The sequence below is a fragment of the Anser cygnoides genome, chromosome 3, assembly GCF_040182565.1.
Source record: "Anser cygnoides isolate HZ-2024a breed goose chromosome 3, Taihu_goose_T2T_genome, whole genome shotgun sequence".
Lineage (NCBI taxonomy): Eukaryota > Metazoa > Chordata > Aves > Anseriformes > Anatidae > Anser > Anser cygnoides.
In genome coordinates, this window is record NC_089875.1 from 5,366,357 (window position 1) to 5,385,585 (window position 19,229).

The 19,229-nt window shown below is 37.1% G+C and overlaps 1 protein-coding gene across 16 annotated transcripts in view; it reads right to left on the reverse strand.

Annotated features, from left to right (window-relative positions):
* PLCB4 (phospholipase C beta 4) overlaps positions 1–19,229 on the reverse strand; it is a 202,001-nt gene that overhangs the window by 12,698 nt on the left and 170,074 nt on the right. For 15 of the 16 annotated variants that reach the window (XM_048060780.2, XM_048060775.2, XM_048060785.2 and 12 more), the window contains 5 exons: positions 18,574–18,623; positions 18,387–18,452; positions 10,964–11,079; positions 6,686–6,761; positions 684–859 (listed from right to left, as the gene is read on the reverse strand). In XM_048060780.2, coding sequence (XP_047916737.1) covers positions 684–859; positions 6,686–6,761; positions 10,964–11,079; positions 18,387–18,452; positions 18,574–18,623 — 484 coding nt within the window. Of the gene's footprint in view, positions 1–683; positions 860–6,685; positions 6,762–10,963; positions 11,080–18,386; positions 18,453–18,573; positions 18,624–19,229 lie in introns of those variants that run through there. The other variant, XR_010830808.1, reaches the window with a different exon arrangement.

Sequence of the window (19,229 nt, forward strand, 5' to 3'; positions counted from 1 at the left end):
CAATTACATATGAATATGTATATATGTAAACACACATATTGCATTCATGTGCTTTTAAGGCTGCTTCACATAATAGATCATAGCAGGGGAAAATGATTCCTCTCCTTATTTCTATTTTTTAACAGTCTGGATACTATTTGTATTTAATTTCTTCAAACTTCAAATGTGCAGGACAGTTAATCATACAAGGAATGTGACAGTAGTGTCATGCAGTATCTTCTGCGTTCCCAGTGATTATGGCAGTATATTGTATGAAGATATTAGTCTAACATAGCTTACCTCATTATCTGTTCTTTTTATGATCTTACGTTTTGTGGATCTTTCTTATAATCAACAACGTTATAAAAACACGTACCCACAAGTGCTAGCAATTTAAAGAACATTTCCATACTTGATCTTTCTCAGTTTTTCTGGGTAAAGTCCAGACACATCCACAGCTGATGTGAACTACCACCACTTCATCGCATCCTCTGCCTTTAATGAAGTTCCTGCAACCTAAACCTGCCAAGAAGCCCATTCCTGCACCTCTCTATTCCTTGCCTGATAACTTAATTCACTTCTACCATGCATGCAGTCCAGTACCTTTGACAGCAGTACAGGAGCTATCAGCGCAAGAAACTAGAGCATTCTACAAAACAGACACAAGCCAAGCCCTCGTCATCAAGTAGCACTGCCCTGCTCACCTGTCATGTGAAAATTTTAGCTGCTGGGTTTGTTGTTCATGAGCATTAATCAGCAGTTTCTTCAGTAGTTCACACTGTTGGTTCAAGTGTAAATCACGGATTTCTTGCTCTTCAGCACTGTGTGTATTGATCATCTCGGACCACTCTTTAGTGTGCTGTGCCACAATCTCTTTGACCTGTAGAGAAGGAACAGCAACTTTGCCAGTGGTTCTCGGGCTATAAGACCAACTATTACTGCTGCTGAAGATGATGTAGAGACAATCATAAAAAAAAAGATTATAAAGAATGCAGCTAAGCTGTGAAAACAAAGTTACACAAGTGAAATTGCTTCAGAGTAATGAAGCCACTGAGGACAGTACAGGGTGTTATAAAAGCAAATATAAAGCCACCCCTAACACCTAAAGTGCCCTGAATGAATTGACTGCATTTATGCTTTTGACTGTACTAACATTATTTTAAAACCTCCTCTAACACCAAGTTCATTATAAAATGCTTCCATATTCCTGGTTGCAAGGAAAAAAAGATATTAAGAATATTGAAAGTAACAATGGAAAAACCTAGTGAGCGGGACTTCTCTGAGGGCTTAAATACAGTCTTCGATTTTGTGAGACAACTTTAAAAACAGTTAGTTTACAGAGACATCCTGTATTTAATACAACCTGTATCTTAGGATAGGTTACATATTTTTGTTTTATATTCATTAAGTCAGCAGGGAATCTGACAAGCATTCTTCTTTTGCTTATCTCCCAAGACTCACAAGAAAAAAGAGATTAAAGTTTTGGAAAGTTCCCAAGACACAATTTGAAGAAGTCTAAATCACTAGAGTTGTTATTATAATAGTATATTACACTCAATGATTTAGAAAAGAAGCTAATAGAAAGATATATTTTATTATCCTTTAATAATCAGCTTTGGGTATTTTGACAAGCTATCTCACTTTTCCATAAATGGTATACAAAATGTGCATCACAAAAAAATAAACCTATTTTCAGGTACTCATTTCAAGTGCTGCTATGGTAACTAATCGCATTTGGGTCACCTTCTATGAAAGCTAAACATTACTCTTCGAATCAAAAATTGCCACCATCTTGCTCAAAAAGTGAGTGATGCCAGTATTTCAAGTGTGGGCCCACAGAAGCTCTGCATAATGCAGAGCTGATTTTCCTACACACACTGGTGATGGTGAAAGAAGAGGGGGCTTGAAAGGACCCAGTCCCCATTCTGCCCTGGAGAGGCTCATCTGAAGGCCACCCTACACAAAGGACGTGTAATAAAGCTGGATTCATAATAAAAAAAAAAAAAGCAAGTAATTTTCTAACAGATCTGGGTGACTACCACTACACGAAAAACAGACCTGCATTTAACTACAGTTAAACAAGTGTTTCATATCAAAACAGATAGGATGTGAAGCAGAAGCAGCTGCAGGTGAGCTACCTGTAATTTTCTGCAGCTGTCATAAAAAAAAAAAAAAGCACTTTGAGGGAGGACATTGGTAAGACCAAAATAGGCTTAATTCAACAGGATATTTAAGTGTGAATGTGCCTCCAGAGAAACGAGTCATACTTAATTTTGTGCATGTGGGTAAGCATACTACTAAAACAGAACCTGTGAAGTGATACGAGCACTGAAGGATGTGGAGCTGTTAGTGGGAGTAATAGCTTTAATAAGAAGTTCCTAAGGCGGTACTGCCTTTGGAGCCAGAAAAACATAAAGATTTGGTTTTAAAATGGGTCAAAACAAATGCTTGGAAGTTGGTAAGGAAAAAGCACTTATTTTTCAGATGGAGTTTCTGAAAGGTTAAGGTGCAGGCACTCCAACTCACCTCTAGCACTTACTATGGCACTTAGGTTAGGACCAAGTTTAGTCTAAGCTCCTTGTAATGGTGATGAGGAAAGTGGGACAGATTCACAGCAGGATTCATCACACCTACAGATTAAACACTCTCTGGAGATGTCCCTGTAATATTTATAGGGCCTCATGCAACTAGACACTTTGGTTATGAATTTCCTCTCAATACTGATCATTTGGCTTACCCCCAGGGAGACCTGGAGTCTACTTCAGTGGAGCTAAAAGTTAGCCATTGATGAAGTTTTTGGGAAAATCCATTATTTTTTTTTTTTTGATTTACTTTCAGCATGAGTCTCCAGATGGATTCAGCTTCATCCATGATTTGGAGAAAAAAGATTCAGGTAGATCCAAAGTCCTTAGTGAGTGAGTGTAATTGGGACCACAGCAGAAAACGGACCATGCACTCAGAAAACTTCTATTGTCACAACGTTAAAAAGTATTAATGTTTAGAAAAGAATAATGTAATTATGAGACCCACGATGCAGACAGAGCCAGCAGCAAATCATGTACCATATACCTTGGCACAGGAGCCAACACATGGTTTGCTACAAAGATTTGTGATTCAAATTACCTTCCCATAGAGAATACCCTGACTAGCCTCTGTCCCCTTTCAAAGGTCAATAAAACTGTAGCAGGCGCTGTGAGAGAGCTGTCCGGGTAATCTTCTCCCTCACTTGCTGCTGTGCAACTCTTCCATACAGTCAGTCACTTGGGACTGGGTTTCAGACTACTTTAAATTCCCAGAAAGTGCAGCGGATATTAACATATGAGATCTGATTCCTAGTCACAGTAAGGCTGTTCTACATGGACCTAGAAGGACAGGCATGCGTCCAAGTAAATAAAAGAGTTTGCTTTTATTTAAAGTGTCTTCACCTTGTACAGGAAAAGCAAGCAAACTTCGCATAAAAAAGAATTGTGACTCAATAAAACAATGAAACATATAAATGCATAAATAGTGGATACCTTGGTGAAAGCAAATATTCTGTGACTTTCAAGTGCAAAGAGCTTCTACAAAGCCCAAATAAATACAGAGAAGGAAAGAATCAAGTGCCCATTACAAATGTTTAATGTGATCACAGTTTTAAAATGGTTGATATATACACTACAGAAGAACTCGAAGGCAGAAATCCTGCATTTCAGATACACTGATAGCAAAGAAGAAAACCCCAAGGAGACTTAAGCATGGCAGTACTCTTAAGCATTTAATCTGAAAATACAGGTAATAAGAATAGAAAATTGCTTCTGTTCATGGACAGAAATGCTACTATGTGCTACTAATTTCAAAATCAGCATGTAATCTAAGTGGCAGGTATGGCTCCTTGTAAGACGAGTTTTTCTCTTGGGGTGGGAAAGAAAAGGAAGATTTCTTTCTTTCTTTTTTTTTTTTTTTAAATATCCTGCAAGCTAGAAGTCTTATTTCAGGAAAGGCAAGATATAACTTGATGAGTAGGATGCAAGGGATTTGCCAAACAACAGTTACAAAATTTGAAATACTCAATTTGACTCAGATTCAGATGACCTTAGAACTCAAGGCTATTAAATCATCTGGAATCCAATTTTGCTACAGGTCTGTGATACACTTCAAAGTTTAGATTTAATAAATTCAATATACTTCCTTGCTTTCTTCCAATTTATTAGCATTGCGGTTAAAATGACTATTTCAATTGGGCTGCGTTCTTGTCCTACTTTCCACTATTAAGGTAGTATTGCTTACCAAAAAGATAAAAAAAAATAACCATTAGCTAACTTCAGTCTTCTCTGCTCTACAAACTGTGTTTGTAATCCTGTCCTTTCATCTGTTCCTACACTGTGCCTAAGAGACTAATTAATATCTTGATAAGGAACTTTCTTTTGCGTAGGATAGATGCAAGATGTTTGTTTAGTCACTAAGTTCAAGCAGGAATAATCTTTGAAGTAATCTTTCTTTTTACTTCTTTTCATCCTCTGCCTGTGTGATGCTGGGACCTACTTTTCTAATGCAGGAGCGTAATTTGCATCTGCTATGGTAACTGTGTGAACTACACATTGGGACATTCAGATCTAATTTAAATATTTTATGCCAAATTGGGCTGGACGTTTCCTCATGACAAGAAGACTTTTGTAGATGAAAAGGCACTTTGGTGCTAAAAGTGTGCATGCACATTTTGACACAGAGCTACATTGAAGGACATGAGCTGTAATTAAAGCTGAATTATGGTACCATCCAATTTCATATTAGTGGGCCAAATACTGAGAAATGCTGAACAACTGTTAATTAATCAAACTGCCAGTATATCAGTGTAATGCATTCAGCATCTCAGAATTTCATCTAATAGTGCACCTACGTTCATCTATGATAAAAGATAATTTCCCTATGGTCTTGGGCACTGTTTTCTAACTTGTTGCTTGTAACGCTGCGAACAATCTCTGGGAATAATTCAAGGGCCCACACAGAGTAATTGAAACAAAAGAAATTTGTGAGAATACTAAAATTGGTATATAATGTGGAAAATTTTGATGGAACCACAGCAAGCAAGATATTGAAAATCACTGACCTAGAGCAAACCACAGAGGTAGATATTTTACAGAGGAATTCTTCAGAAATTTTCCAACATAGAGAGAGAGGCTTGGCATTTCAAAGGAGCTTAGATTTAACTCTCTTTGGAAAATGTCATCCTAAAACCTGACATGGGAGTGGAAAACATCAACCTTTTTTCCAGATATGGATTATAATTCAAACAAACTGTTTTGAAAGCAGGATTTTAAAAGGAACAGAGCTCAGAAATTGCATATATTTGTGGAAAGGGGAAACATGAGTCACATTTATCAGGTCTGGAAGATTAATGAACACTTGGATGGTCCTCGTGTACAAATCAGATATCTTAACTCCAGACTGCCAATGACACAAGCTGAAATCACAGCAAAGAATTTTCTACACAATATAACTTAAAATGAGTTTTGGAGCTCACGTCTGGATGATAGGGACCTAGTGCTCCTCAGAGAGTTTTTTCTCTAAGAAATAAATGAATTATCTTTTTAAAGTTGTCAACAAATCTGCTTTAATTAAGAAAACAATTCTGGGCTTATCATAGGAGAAGGAGATAGGAAGATGAGAAAGACACACCAGATTTTTTCTTCCTGGTGGTTCTCCTAAATCTTTGGCTGAAGAGGCAACAACAAGAAACAATCCTTGTTTAGAAGACCAGGATCTTCTCCACATGAAATAATACCAAAGAATAAAATTAGGAGAAGAAAAGATGAAAATAACCTTAATTCTCTAGTCTCAAAGATGTGGCTGCTTTTGTTCGTATTTTCTATGCTCATCTGATTCATTTCATGGGTTTCAGCTTTTACATTAACACTCCTGCTTACTTACTGTGTTCAGTCTCCTGCACACTTCTTTCTTCAGACCATTTTGTACATGGGTGTGTCTTCCAGTATACCTGCCACCTTCTAGTTTGAATATCTTTTAGAAACTTGAAAGCATGTCAACAAGTGGTAGGTAAAACTTTCAAAGAAAATATGCAGTCAGTGAGCATAGTGATAGTATAGAGTTACAGAGGAAGCAGCTCTATGCAGCTCAACATGAATGATGAATCACAACTTGAAAACAGCTTTTTCAAACGAACTGAGGTTGGGCCTCTGAGCACTTCTATTCTCCAGCACCTTGGAGAAAACAATGTAACTAATCCCTGGAGGACAAAAAAAAAAAAAAAAGAAAGAAAGAAGGTGGCACTTGGCTCAAGAGCAACCTGGTCTCCTGCTTCTTTAAGAGACAGACTAGCAAGTGTTGTCCATGGTGACAAAGATGGAAAATGAAAAAGAAACTTTTATGTATGTATGCTGGGAATGTAATGAATACTCAGATTTCACATAGCTTATTTTTTGCCTCTTTGTTTAGCTAAAACTGACACAAATGGACTCAAATGACCAGTTTTGCCTCATGAGGCATGCATATGGTGCTTTCTTCAATAATTGTTAAAGGACAGGAAATTGATGTTGCTTTTTAAATATTTTTTGAAGAAACACTTTTAGACACTCAATTACTCCTATTCTTTTTGACATGTTGTTATTGCCAAAAATCATTCATATGCTTCCAAGAAAATTAACTACCACTTGGGTCTCAAAATCTCTATTTCAGATGTTGCATGTGTTAAAATTGGCTGTTTGCTTACCTTAGATTTGTGATCTGATGTTAGTGCCTGAATTTTAATTTCAGTTTCTTTCTTCAATTCAACACAATTACTTCCTCTAAAAAAAGCAAAATTGAAAATGTGTGCCACAAGTTAAACATCTTCCCATTCAGTCAGCTCTTACTAATTAAAATGTTAATCAATGTTGAAGTGCTACAGCGTATTGGAATGAAATTATTTCCTCTGGCAATTTATTCACAACTTACAAAATATTGTTGGATTAATGATCATTTAATTCAAACTCCACACAATTAATTCTAGATTGGCCCCACAATTATTCTGTTGCTGAGGATATGTCAAACATCTCCATTTATAGTACTCAGTTTCTTTTTCCTTGCTAAAATAATCCAGCTTCTGCCTGAAAACCTACAGGCGTACACATTACCTTGCTGTGATTTTATCCTCTGGTTTAAAAGCCATTTTTGTTATTGTTTTAGTTCAAGGCAGAGAAAAAGAAGTCACTTGAATAACTGTCTCATGGGGCAATTTGGGCATATTGAATTTGAATGCCGGTTGAAAGTCTCGGTACCCCTTGGTGGGAGAACAGAAGTAAAACGGTAGCAAAGAAGGGGTCCCATGCGGATGAATCCAAGCATTAGTTGCCTTATGTGACTTGCAGAACAACGATCTTGAAGACAGCCCTTGCTCCTGCAATAGGCTGAATACAGCATGGCCTTTGTGACCAGGTAAAGTTAACAGTGTGTTGAATGCAAGTTGCAAAGTTTGTTTTGAGCAGGAGGAAGACTGTGATTCCAAGAAACAGGCTGGTAAAATGGCTGCAGAGGGCCCATGCTGAAGCCCCCCTGACATGCCTGGAAATGGATGACTTCTACCTCTCACCCACAGAATTTCCTTCACTAAAGATCGTTATTTGGGCTGTGTACTGGGTAGGGTGGATGCACAGCAAAACTATTACTTTGCAACTACAACAGCAGTTCCAATTACTATCTCACCAAAGTCTATGAATTTTTATAGGCTCCATCTGACAAGCTCCATCTTTACCTATCTAGTTGTTCCCCTTTGTGCAGTAAAACGTTTTTAGAACAGAATACAAATTCACACATTGGTAGTCTCAGTTTTTCAGTTTGTAATAATAAAATAAATTTAGAAGAGTCTACTTTGAGATCACTGCAATAGTTCTGTGATGGATCATCTGCTGATGTAAACTGATGTAATGCCACTGAATGGATGGAGGTGCATTCATTTTATAATCTGAAGCTGGCCCTAATAAGAATGGTTATTGCTTGACTGCTGTAACATTAATCCATGTTTGCTCTAGAAAAGGAGCTTAATGAAACTCTTAACAAGTTTATATCCTGCTTTAATATCAAAGTACTGCAAAACTTATGGAAATTAGCTGAAAACTTTATCATCAAACAGTACCAGGAAAGCCCTTACTGAAAATAGTAGTGTTACATGCCTTGAGTTCCCAAGGGCCATCAGAAGGACTAGTCATTCATTTTCTGGTTGCAGCAGGAAAATTTTTGTACAGATTTTTAATACTTGTTTGACACTTTGGAAGTAACAAAGCCATAGAGACAGGTTCTGACCATAGTTACCTCTGCCTGATTAAGAAAGAGCTGCAAAGAAAGAGTCTTTGCTTATGCACGTGTGTAGCTGTGATCAGAATCTGGCTCTAATTCATATATGATTTGTCACACACTACAAAAAAGAGTGTTCCTTAGGGGAATTAAACATATTTTTATCCCAAATTAGCCTAACTGGTCCAATCACCAGATTTTTTAGAATCCCAGTCTTCAAAACTACCAGTTGAGCCCTTCTCTGGAAATGCAGCTTTCATGACATCTGAGGGAAACCTTCAAGCCAGGCTGGACATAACTAGAGCTGTCCATACCTGCAGTGACATGCAGGATTAAACTGTCAAGTCACAACTGGGGATAAATACCCAGAAATGGTCCAATACAATGTAACATGTCCACACTCACGCACACATATACACTTGGATAGCCTTGATAAATCAGAGGGATCTCTGTGTGTCCCTCAAACTCCATTTCACAGTGGGAACACAAGCATACATATCTCCATAAGCCTCCCCAAAGATTTGTGAGCATTTCAAGTGTACAACAGAATTAGCACAGGGAGCAAAATCCTGTCCATCTGTTGGTGAATTAGCATGTGATTAAAATTTTTACTTTGCTGAACATTATGCAGTTGACATTTTGTCACACCATGTGGCAGAAATGGACCACAAAACACTGCACAACAAATCAGAAGAGAAACTCTTCTATATACCGATCAAAAAGGTGTTGTTTTTTTTTTTTTAGGAAGTGTCAAGTATCTGGCAATTTAAATATGACTACCTTAAAAACACATTTTACATGATTATTTACAACTTTTATTGGCTTGTAAAGGCTTCAAAATAATAGCCAAGGAAACGGAACATGTCCAATACTCACTGAACCCAAGATCCCTTATTCATCGGATTGTTTCAGTTCAAAAGAGTGTTCAAGTGTCAGCCAGTGCATCCACTTTAAAAGCACGCCCTGAAATACACTACCCAGCTGGGGTGAAGTGACCATGTGTCTAAATACCTGGCTGAATGGGGTTTGAGGGCTGCATACGCAAAGACCCTGAAGGAAGCCCTTACAACGTTTTGATGCTCAACTAAGAAGTGTTTTCACAGAAAGCCTGTGGTGGCATAGGATTTTGATTTGGTTGGTAATTAGATACCAATAGTTATTCTCATAACAAGAAAGAGCCATCAGATGATTGACAGCTCTGAAGTCCCCAAAAAGTATGGAGTTGTGGTGAAAAATAGTATCTGGCTGTGTATTGGATCTGCTTCTGAAGTAGTTATTTACAACTCTAAAAAAAAAAAAGTCAAAACCCAACAATGAACAAATAACTTTGTTGATAATTTAAAATTATCATAAGGGCTTTGGCATCCACAAGGGAACTGTTATAAAAATTAAAGGAAGACTCTGCAAGCAACCAACTAAATGATGTCAACCTGGGAATCAAATTATCAGCTACTTTTATACTTGTCCCGATTTGGTATTATTCTCGAAAGCATTGTTACACATGGCTTTCCACTATTCACTGCCCAGAGACAGCCATTACCACCTTTAACTTTGCAACATAGCCTCATTTGCTACTTTACTATGTCAGGAAGAGGCACTGGCCTCTTCTCAAGCCAACAGGAATACTGAACAACAGGAATATTCTTAAATAGCACAGCACTGGGAAGCTTTTCTCCCCTTGATGATGGTACAATGTCCAGGGCCTAGTTCAGTGACACTGTAGTAAATGCCCTGGTTTCATTTATAAATCCAGCTATGTCAATAACCTTCTGCTGTGTTATATTCAATGGAAATTGAATCAAAGACAAATTAAATTAATTTGTCCTGTAGTTAATCTCTCTGTTTGGTGAATTGGTCATTTTCTGGAAGAAACTACTTAGGTTAGAAATATTTGGGTGCTTACAATTCCCCCTTCCTGGAAAAAAATCCACAAACTTTTTATAGAGTTTATGTGCGCTTGTCATAATTTAGTGAAGAAAATTCTCCTTATCTTCCTTACTTAATTCTATTTCTGTTTTAAGTTTGTTATATGGACCCCCAAATATTAAAATAAACAAATAAATACAATACAACAACTCTGTCATTCCAAATCATTTATAAAACACAAAGTATTTGTGGGAGAATCCAATGCTAAAGATGCATTCATGTTTGGCATTCAGTTAGTGAGCTGGTTGCCGGTTGCTGTTTACAGACGACAACAATATGCAATTAAGGCTAACTATCAGCACAATTTTATATAGGACTAAATAAAGCAATTGCTGCTTTAAGTCCCAATGGACTTAAAAATGGACTTTTGCATGGCAAAACTCTATTAAAACTAACAGGATTTAGAAGCTAGATTTTTTTCTCAAGATCAATCGTTTCCTTCTGATCATTAGTGAGACTGAGGACCTGGGTCAGCTCTCACTGAACACAACAATGACATTCCCTGGAGAATGCAGTGAGACCAGATCAGGCCAAGGAAATGAATATTTGAGGCAATGCCTTTGCTTTCATGTTTCACCTACTGACAGTAGAAAACTAGAGAAAGGCAAAGTGAGTATAACATTTATGGCCCATGGTTAGAGCCTTCAAGCAACTCAAACTCAGTTTGATGTAATATGCTGGTTCAAGCTGCAATTAATTCATCTGAATGACCATTTTATGAATGTTTTATTCCAGAACACAAAGCATAAAAATCTATTTTTAGTCTACAAAAAGATTTAAAATGGTATCTTACCCTTTCTTCTTGATTGCCTTCTCTAACATTTTCTCGTATGATACCTTTTCTTTATCATATTGTGCCACTATTTTGTCAATTTGTGTGCAGTGCAACTTCTGCATAGCGCTGTGCTCCTGGAAAACAGTAGGACCTTACAATTAGGTTGCTGGATTTTTAATGTTTAGTTTTCTTACAGTGTAAAAATCAATGGATGAACAGATAACTTTGACAATGGAATTTAATCTGGGTTAGCCATCTGCTATTAAAGGTTCCAGATATTCCACCGTAAGTGCTACAGCATTTCTCCTTTGTTTGAAAAATGAAAATCTGTACTAGACCTTAAAAATATGGTATACTGTTACATCGAAACAAAATAATTATGGCAAAAAATACCAACTGGTACTATACGCTTAACTTCATCTTTTTGAACAAATGCCCATTTAAGTGCTAAGTTAAAAAAAATAAAAATAAAAAATCAGATTTATAAGCTCAGATCATACACTTTAAATTTTCTGAATACTGAGGAGAACAAAATTCATCCCAATCCCCTTCCTTGACATATTTCATACTGAATACAGCACTAGCTCCTAGGCCACTGCAAATCAAAAAGCTTCAAGTCCAAAAATAATAGCTAAAAATCAAATAATTAACAACAGAAAATTCTGAAGATCTGTCCTATGACCCCTACTGCAGCAGCAATCTTATCATTAAGAAATTCCATCTTGTTGTAGGGCATCTTCCTTTGCAAGCAATAGTAATCAGTGAAATATGGCATTCAACTACACATGCAGACTGCTGCAAATAACCATTGTCTTTTTTTTTTTTTTTTTTTCCCCAAGCAACACAGCACATGTTGACAAACTGGAGTTCACAGGGCTATTTGTAAAATATTTCACACTAGGGATAACTTGCTGTCACTACTACAGTTATATTATTTACACTGGTGAAGTGGCAGAGGAGGTTTATCCATGGAAAGGGAGGAAAAACCTTTTATAATGAAAAGATAGATCACTAACGCTCCCGATTGGGTCTAGCGCACAGACAGTTCCTTCCCATTACAAGACTGTACTGGAAACAACACTCGTAGCACTTACATGTAGACTTCATTATTAAACTTGACTTCTTATTCTCCTTTATCAGAACAGCTGTTCGTGAGGCAAATATTTAACTACAGCCAAGAGCACTAAATATTGAATTTACATTATAATATGAATATTGTTTGTTAATTTACATTAGTTTATTAATATTCAATTGCTCCACATTTTATCTAATCATGACAAAAAGTCTTGCATTAATTAATATGGCCTCTTACCAGGACTTTATCTCTGTTTTGCTTTTTATAGCTCGTTTTGAAGTTACACTACCCTTGTTATTCTACTGCTCTTTGTTGTTATTTTCTATACACCTGTGTTTGCCTTATCACTGTTTCTTCCTTTAAAAATACTAATTAAAGACTTTTGCATTCACTTTTACTAAAATGCTAATACAAATGTTGCGATGCTTTAAAAAACATAGCACTGGGATGTATGCAAGCACTCCAACATCTGCTAAGCACTCCCCCAGGGAACATACACAACTCCTGAATTTTATACTTAAGAGTGGAGAATTGAATTTTCTGTTCTGCAAAGGATTTAAAAGGAAACAAATAAATTCCATCAACATTAAAGCATGACAGCCTCACCAGGGAGTATCTACACTGACTAACCATGTAGAACAAAATATGGGCAGCAAAAAGAATGGCATAAGCTTAACGGTACAACAATGCCACAGGTGAAGTTGAGGAGAGTATCTAATTGTCCAACTACACACTCTCCCCAAGTCTAAAAGAACAATACAATTGCTGCTGTGCAAATATTGAAAAGTATGAGCCATCTGCATGCTCATGTGGCACTTCTGCATAATCTGCACATCACTTAAAGCTAGAATACCTGCTTTTACCTAAGGACAACCATGATTTAAGCCTTATATCTATCACAAACCAACTTTAAACTTTTGCAGAGACTCGCCTCTGATGCCATTGCTCCAAGACAACTCTATCTTATATATGAAACAGACATATTGCAGACCATATCCTTGCTCCCATTTCCTTCCTCCTGCCCACCCAGTTCAATAAACGTGAATTTGAGCACAAATATAAACAGAGCTGGAAGAGGAAGATGGGCTACTGTCAGCCACTGCATGGAAGGCACAGAGTACTGGAAGTCAGCACCATACCAGAAGTCTCCTGAACTACATGACCTTCAAACCCTGGAACACTATTTAAAATGGTTTAGCTGATGTGAGTTTGTTTTCTGTCTCTGCTCAAAGGAAAATTCATTACAGCTAGCTGTTGCATCCAAAACTGTCAAGATTCTAGGAAATATGAGTAATATCTTAAAACACTCTTTCTCAGTATACTTTGTTTTCAGATGCAAATTTCAGGCAGAAAAATTCTTGATTGATTCAGAATATGTTTGCAGATAAAGCTCTTCTCAGCTAGATCTCTCATGAGTCTCTTTTTTGAATTTGCATTTTGAATTCATGTCTTTTACATAGATATATTTAAAAATAGCACTTAATGATTATACTGAAAATTGAAGCCACGGTTCAGCTGGGGCTCTGGGTGGTCAACTAACTGATATAAAAAGATGCAAATCAGAGTAAGACTACCTATGGAAAAAAAGAAAAGAATCATATATAGTTCCATTAAAAGGAATGTAAAGAAAATCAAAATTCTACCTATTGAAGAGAAGAAAAAGTAAGTTCTTATGATACAAACTGTTATTCCTACATGGTATCTCCCTGACGTAACATTAAAACTCCTTTATACAACTGAAAACTGAAGTACGGAAGACTCTCATTAAAGAATACCAAAATGATGAAACGACAAAAAAACGATTATTTTCAAATTCACTATCTCTTTTACAGAACTTTATTCATCTAGAGCCCCCAAATCATTTGTACTGTCTCTTTTGTGCTATGAAATGGAGATATTTTTTTTTTTGGGCGGTTGTTTTCTTGAAAAGGCTTCTTTTCAAACAGCGCATACATTTAGAGTCAATATAACCGTGTGGGATATGATTCTGAGATTCATGTTTTGGGGTGATAATTATGCTGTTCTGGTTAGTGTCCGTGGCCATATTGAATTCCTTTAGGGGACATTTGTGACTATTGCTTTCTTGTCTGAATCTACAAAACTGTATACTACAGTGACCCGTTGTACCTTTGACTAGTAGAGAATAATCTCTCATTATCTTGCCTCCTCCTCTGTCTAATGCGAGAGTCACAGAAGCTATGTGACATACCTGCAACAGATTAAAATTCAGTAGGGGTCCATAGGAGCAGGTTGTTAGCAGATCAGAGGCTCTGACTCTTAATGTAAGTATGCCTCCTTGCCTTTATAGCTCATCTACCTGCGATGCCACCCAAATCATTTACCTAACTGTACTCTATATCTAACTTGATAAAAAAATATAAAAACTAATGGACATCATTCATGCATTCTGTAGTTCTACAGTAGCATTCATACGAAGAGACTAAAGTTACTTAAAGGACTGTAGGCAGAAACTACTGTGTTTCAAAAGCTGTCCAGAGTTTTTAAACATTTCTGCAATATGCAGAAGTGGCTGGACATATTATTTTAACAACACCAAAAGCACAGATTACTAAACCTAAGATTCAAGATGAAGTTATTCTTAATATGGATTTTTAAATGGTGATCATTACACAAACTTGCCACTATTTTTCAAATGTCAAACAAAACAAGGATTGTAGTATAAGAGGCAATTTCAGTTTCAGTGTGCCAGTATAGCTTCTCTGCTTCAGAAGAAGCAGTTGAGTTCTGCGACAGCGCTGTTTAATCAGTTTTTGAACCCAATCCTCTGCTTAGTTTGTGGCCTGGGTAAGAACAGAGAGACTTGTAGAGGGGAGAGTGAACTTAATAGAATCACAGGACTTGTTGTGAAACATTGTCACTCTTTGGTACTCACTACAGTTTGTTCTGCCTTTAGTCTCTACTCGATCTCTACTTACTCTATTATTCCCTTACAATCCTTATGGATTTCTCTGAAAACATTCTGCCTTTACAGAGCTTTGAATATGTGCCCTTTACATCACTCTGTCCTGAGTGAAATCTCAACTCTTCACTATTTATACACTTCACGAAATCCAAAATTCTGCATTCTTTGGCAAGCCACTAAATCTGACATCAGGGAATGGGCAAAGTTAACTTTATCTGTCACAGAATATCTGTCTGTGTTGTAATGACGATACTAAGACCAGTGATCTTTTTGCAACTTTATGAGCTCTATCAGGAGAACAGAGAAGATCAGAGAAGAGGAGTTGGAAGGGACCGACAAAGATCATCAAGTCCATCTGCCTGATCACTACAGGGCTAACCAAAAGTTAAAGCCTATTATTTAAGAGCATTTTCCAAATGCCTCTTGAATACGGACAGACATGACCAGATATCTTATTTTTCCCATATGAAAGTGAAAAAAGTAACTGTAAAGATTGTAATTCCAGCTGCCCAAACATCCTATATAAAAATTAACTGGTGCCAGGCTTTTCAGAATACAATACTCTTTGGCTTTGTACTTCTTTGATACTATCTTTCTTTTTATTTTCAATAGTTCAATGTTTCGGCCATTTTCACTCCAGCAGCATAATAAAATTCTCTCATCCCTCTACATATTACTATTAATCTGTTTTTCCTACATGGCATAGCTCCTTGCAACTGTTGTACCCTATACACACACAAACACACACACCCTACATACGGTGACCACACTTTATGGTTTTGTTATTAACTAATTTTTAAGAGAATATTTATAATTATTTAAGTCGGTGACCATTCATACTCAAAATTTGAGGAGGCATTTCTAAGGAATGCAGAGTGCAAACTGGCCAGACCTGTGATGTGCAGGAGAGGGATAAATGGATTAATACCTTTTGAAAGGAACTGTTTAAACCTCCTTTCTTCAAGGTCTCCTGAAGATGAGGTGACCACTTGTATTATTGTGCCTCCAATATTCATCATACTGAGAAGCTGAAATAACCACAGAATTACTCCATACAGACCTGGCAGACAGGGCCACTTTTCAAAAGCCCTGTAAATGCCTAATTGACTAAGCTGCACAGAAGTCCTTGGGTTCATAACCCACCTCTGCAAAAAAAAAAAAAAAAATTTTCCACTGGGCCTTCTGTGCTGGAGAGTTTTACATCCTTCCTGTACCCTTGGCATCAATGCTGTACTGTAGGTGGTACAAAAGTAATTCTGGTAATTAATCTGGAAATGCGGTGCCTGTAACTGTCCTACACATTCTCAAACCAGAGACTGACAACACTACGTGTGTTTTCCTACAGAGCAACCAACCTCCGCCTGCCACCATTCCAGCAGAGCTGCTAATACTTCTCTACACTGAGTGGATGCTATCAGTGATGAGGACCCTTACTGCTGCCATTTCCTCAGCTACCTCTGCCCAGGGCTATCAGTTTAGCTCCAACACTGCTTCACTGCTTTGATCAGAGCCCCTTCCTCTCCCACCCCTCTCTTCCACACTTGCATGCATTAATTTTCCATAATGAATTTTCCACAAGGCCAATTTTAGACAGAGAAGGGTTGAGGGTTGGACTTTTTTTTCTTTTTTCCTTAAACAATATGAACGTGGTTTTTTTGTATTTACTTATTCCTCCAGACCTCAGGAGTGTCTATGGTTAAATGAGAGCCAACCTACTCCTGGAACGTCTAAGTTCAATGTGCTTAATACAAAGGTTTTCTCTAATTGATCATGGATAACTGACTGCATAGCTCTCCTGCTCCCTCACAGCTTATAAAATGCATTAAGAACACACTGATGAGTACACAAAGCACTTTCCCAAGATCATCTCTGAGCTGCTATGGTCATACGTTTCGGCTCAGATTCTCTTCTCCAAATTCAAGAAGTTGCCCTTTCCAAGGTCTTTAGCAAGACATGCTCTAGACAGGCACTTTCTTGTTAGGACAGACTTGTATTCACTCAGCTTGTACTTGAAAGCAGCAGGACACAGGCTGGCTCAGACCAAAAATAGCTGTGCTTGAGCTAATGCTGAAAGCTCTTCTGAGTGCACAGCATCTTCAGATTGTGGCTGGCAATTTTTCCCCCAGATTAGAGGAAGCAAGTGCAAGCCTGAACAAATGAATCAATTTTTTAACATTAGCCAGCGCAGTGTTGGCTAAGATACCCTTGCACTGCTGTGGGTCGCATACATCAGGAATATATATCATTGAGTATGGCTGTTTCCTACGTAACCATGGTACCATTTTCATTTGCAAGAAGTTGCTACAGCTGACTACTGGGATGTTGTCCAGTGAAAGAGAAAGTAAGTGTTTAAAAATGATAAGCCTAGAAGAAGGCCTAGAAGCTGCCCATGACACAATGACTCATGTAAGAACAACCCATACTTGTAAGATAATCACAGCTGTCCATCATTATGAGACAGAAGTGCTACTTTTGACATGGGTGACACACTCTTTTTCATGAGCATCGGCTTTGTAAATAACACTAAAATGGAGAAATCACTCATTTGCCTTCTGCACACAGCCAGTATGGGGTGTTAAAGTTAACTATTTTCTTATACTGCTTTTAGTAATAGGAGCCCCAAAAAAGTGTTGATTATTCTAAGTATTTTCTTCATATTTAATTGCACAGACATAGTACTCCATATCCAAACAACAGTCATGAAAAGAAACACAGAGTGTGATATTAAAAAATGTCCAGACATTACTACGTTAGGTCAGATTTGCAATTTAATCTGCAATCAAAGAGAACAAAGGAGTAACTGCTCTAAAAGCCAGAAAGGATTTGCATGAATTGCTAAAATTGAGAATAGTTTTTTCACTTGTTTTGCCATTGTTTGAAACAAGACTAATGGTTTCCTAATGATAATGGGCAGGAGAAAATGGGCCGTAATTTTCTAATGTAAAGTATATTTGTGATACTGTTGTATTTGGGATATCACTGCCAACAGTATCAAGCGGTAATATATATGTGAGATGGAATAGCACATCTCATTTTTTCATTTACACATTCCAATTCTGTTTGACAATTTGCAGTTTCTCCACTGTCTTTGATGCAGCACCCCCTCACATCATTACTGCCTTTCTTCCAAGCTGCCTGCCAATATGTCATGCAAGAGGGAGCTAGGTAAAATCATTATCTGGAAAAGGTGAGCTTTGGATGCTTAAATGGGTCAAACAAAAGCACACCAAAAACTCAGGGAGACATAAAAAGGGTTGCTAAAGGGAAAATTAACTTACTGGAGCATATTTCAGTACACTTAAAACAGATATGCCCTTTCTTGGTGGTCCAAATACTGTTCCTTAGTTTTTCTTTTCATTTTAATTAGGAGCTGCCTATGCTAGTGAGTGCTGCAACTTATTTCAATTAGAGTGTGTTGCTCAAAGAGCTTTTCATGATCATACCTTTGCATGCTTCTTCTTTAAGGCGTTCAGCTCTTTCTGCTGTTTCTTTAAATGCTTTATGTAAGCCTACAAAAAGAGAAGTTGGATCAATTTTTCTGTGGTCATATTGACTGCAGCCAGATAAAAACCTGGCTACTTAAAACAAATAATTAGGAACACATCTTGAAAAGCCTGTGCCCATGCTTACCTTCATTTGCTTTAAATCTTCTATCTTCACTTGAGCAATAAGGTCTATACCTAGGAAGATACTGGTATGGTTTATCTAAAAAAACCTTTATGCATATTACTGTATATCACACTTCAGTATGAGTTTTACCACAGAAATCTACATTTAAGTTAGCAATTAATTACTATTTTTCACCATAAAAAAACTCAGGTTAATGAGAAAATTATTCATTGACATAACAAAGATACAGTTAATTTCCTTTTCAAATGCACTGCTCAGTCAATTGCCTTGTGAAAAAAGGGAATTGGTGAGTGTATTTTAATCTCTTAGAATTTTTCACTGAAGTGTCAAGACACAGCAATCTAAAAATTGGAAAAGCTCCTTTACTGAAAACACTGCAAACCATTTATACACACTAAAGTTGAACTATGCAAACTTCAGAATTCCGGTAAATAGCTGAAGATTGCTCTGGCACTTCTCGTTTCAGGGGGAATGTTTCTTTGGCAAGGTTGTGCATGACTATATACAGTTAACTAAGATTAGATATACTTATTCTTCTTAATTTAAAACACAAAAATTGTGGGAGTGAAAATTTATTTGCAGCCTGTATGTTAACAGAGGTAAACTTTGCATTTTAGTTAATATCAGGCTATTAGAAAAGGAACAATACTACGGTC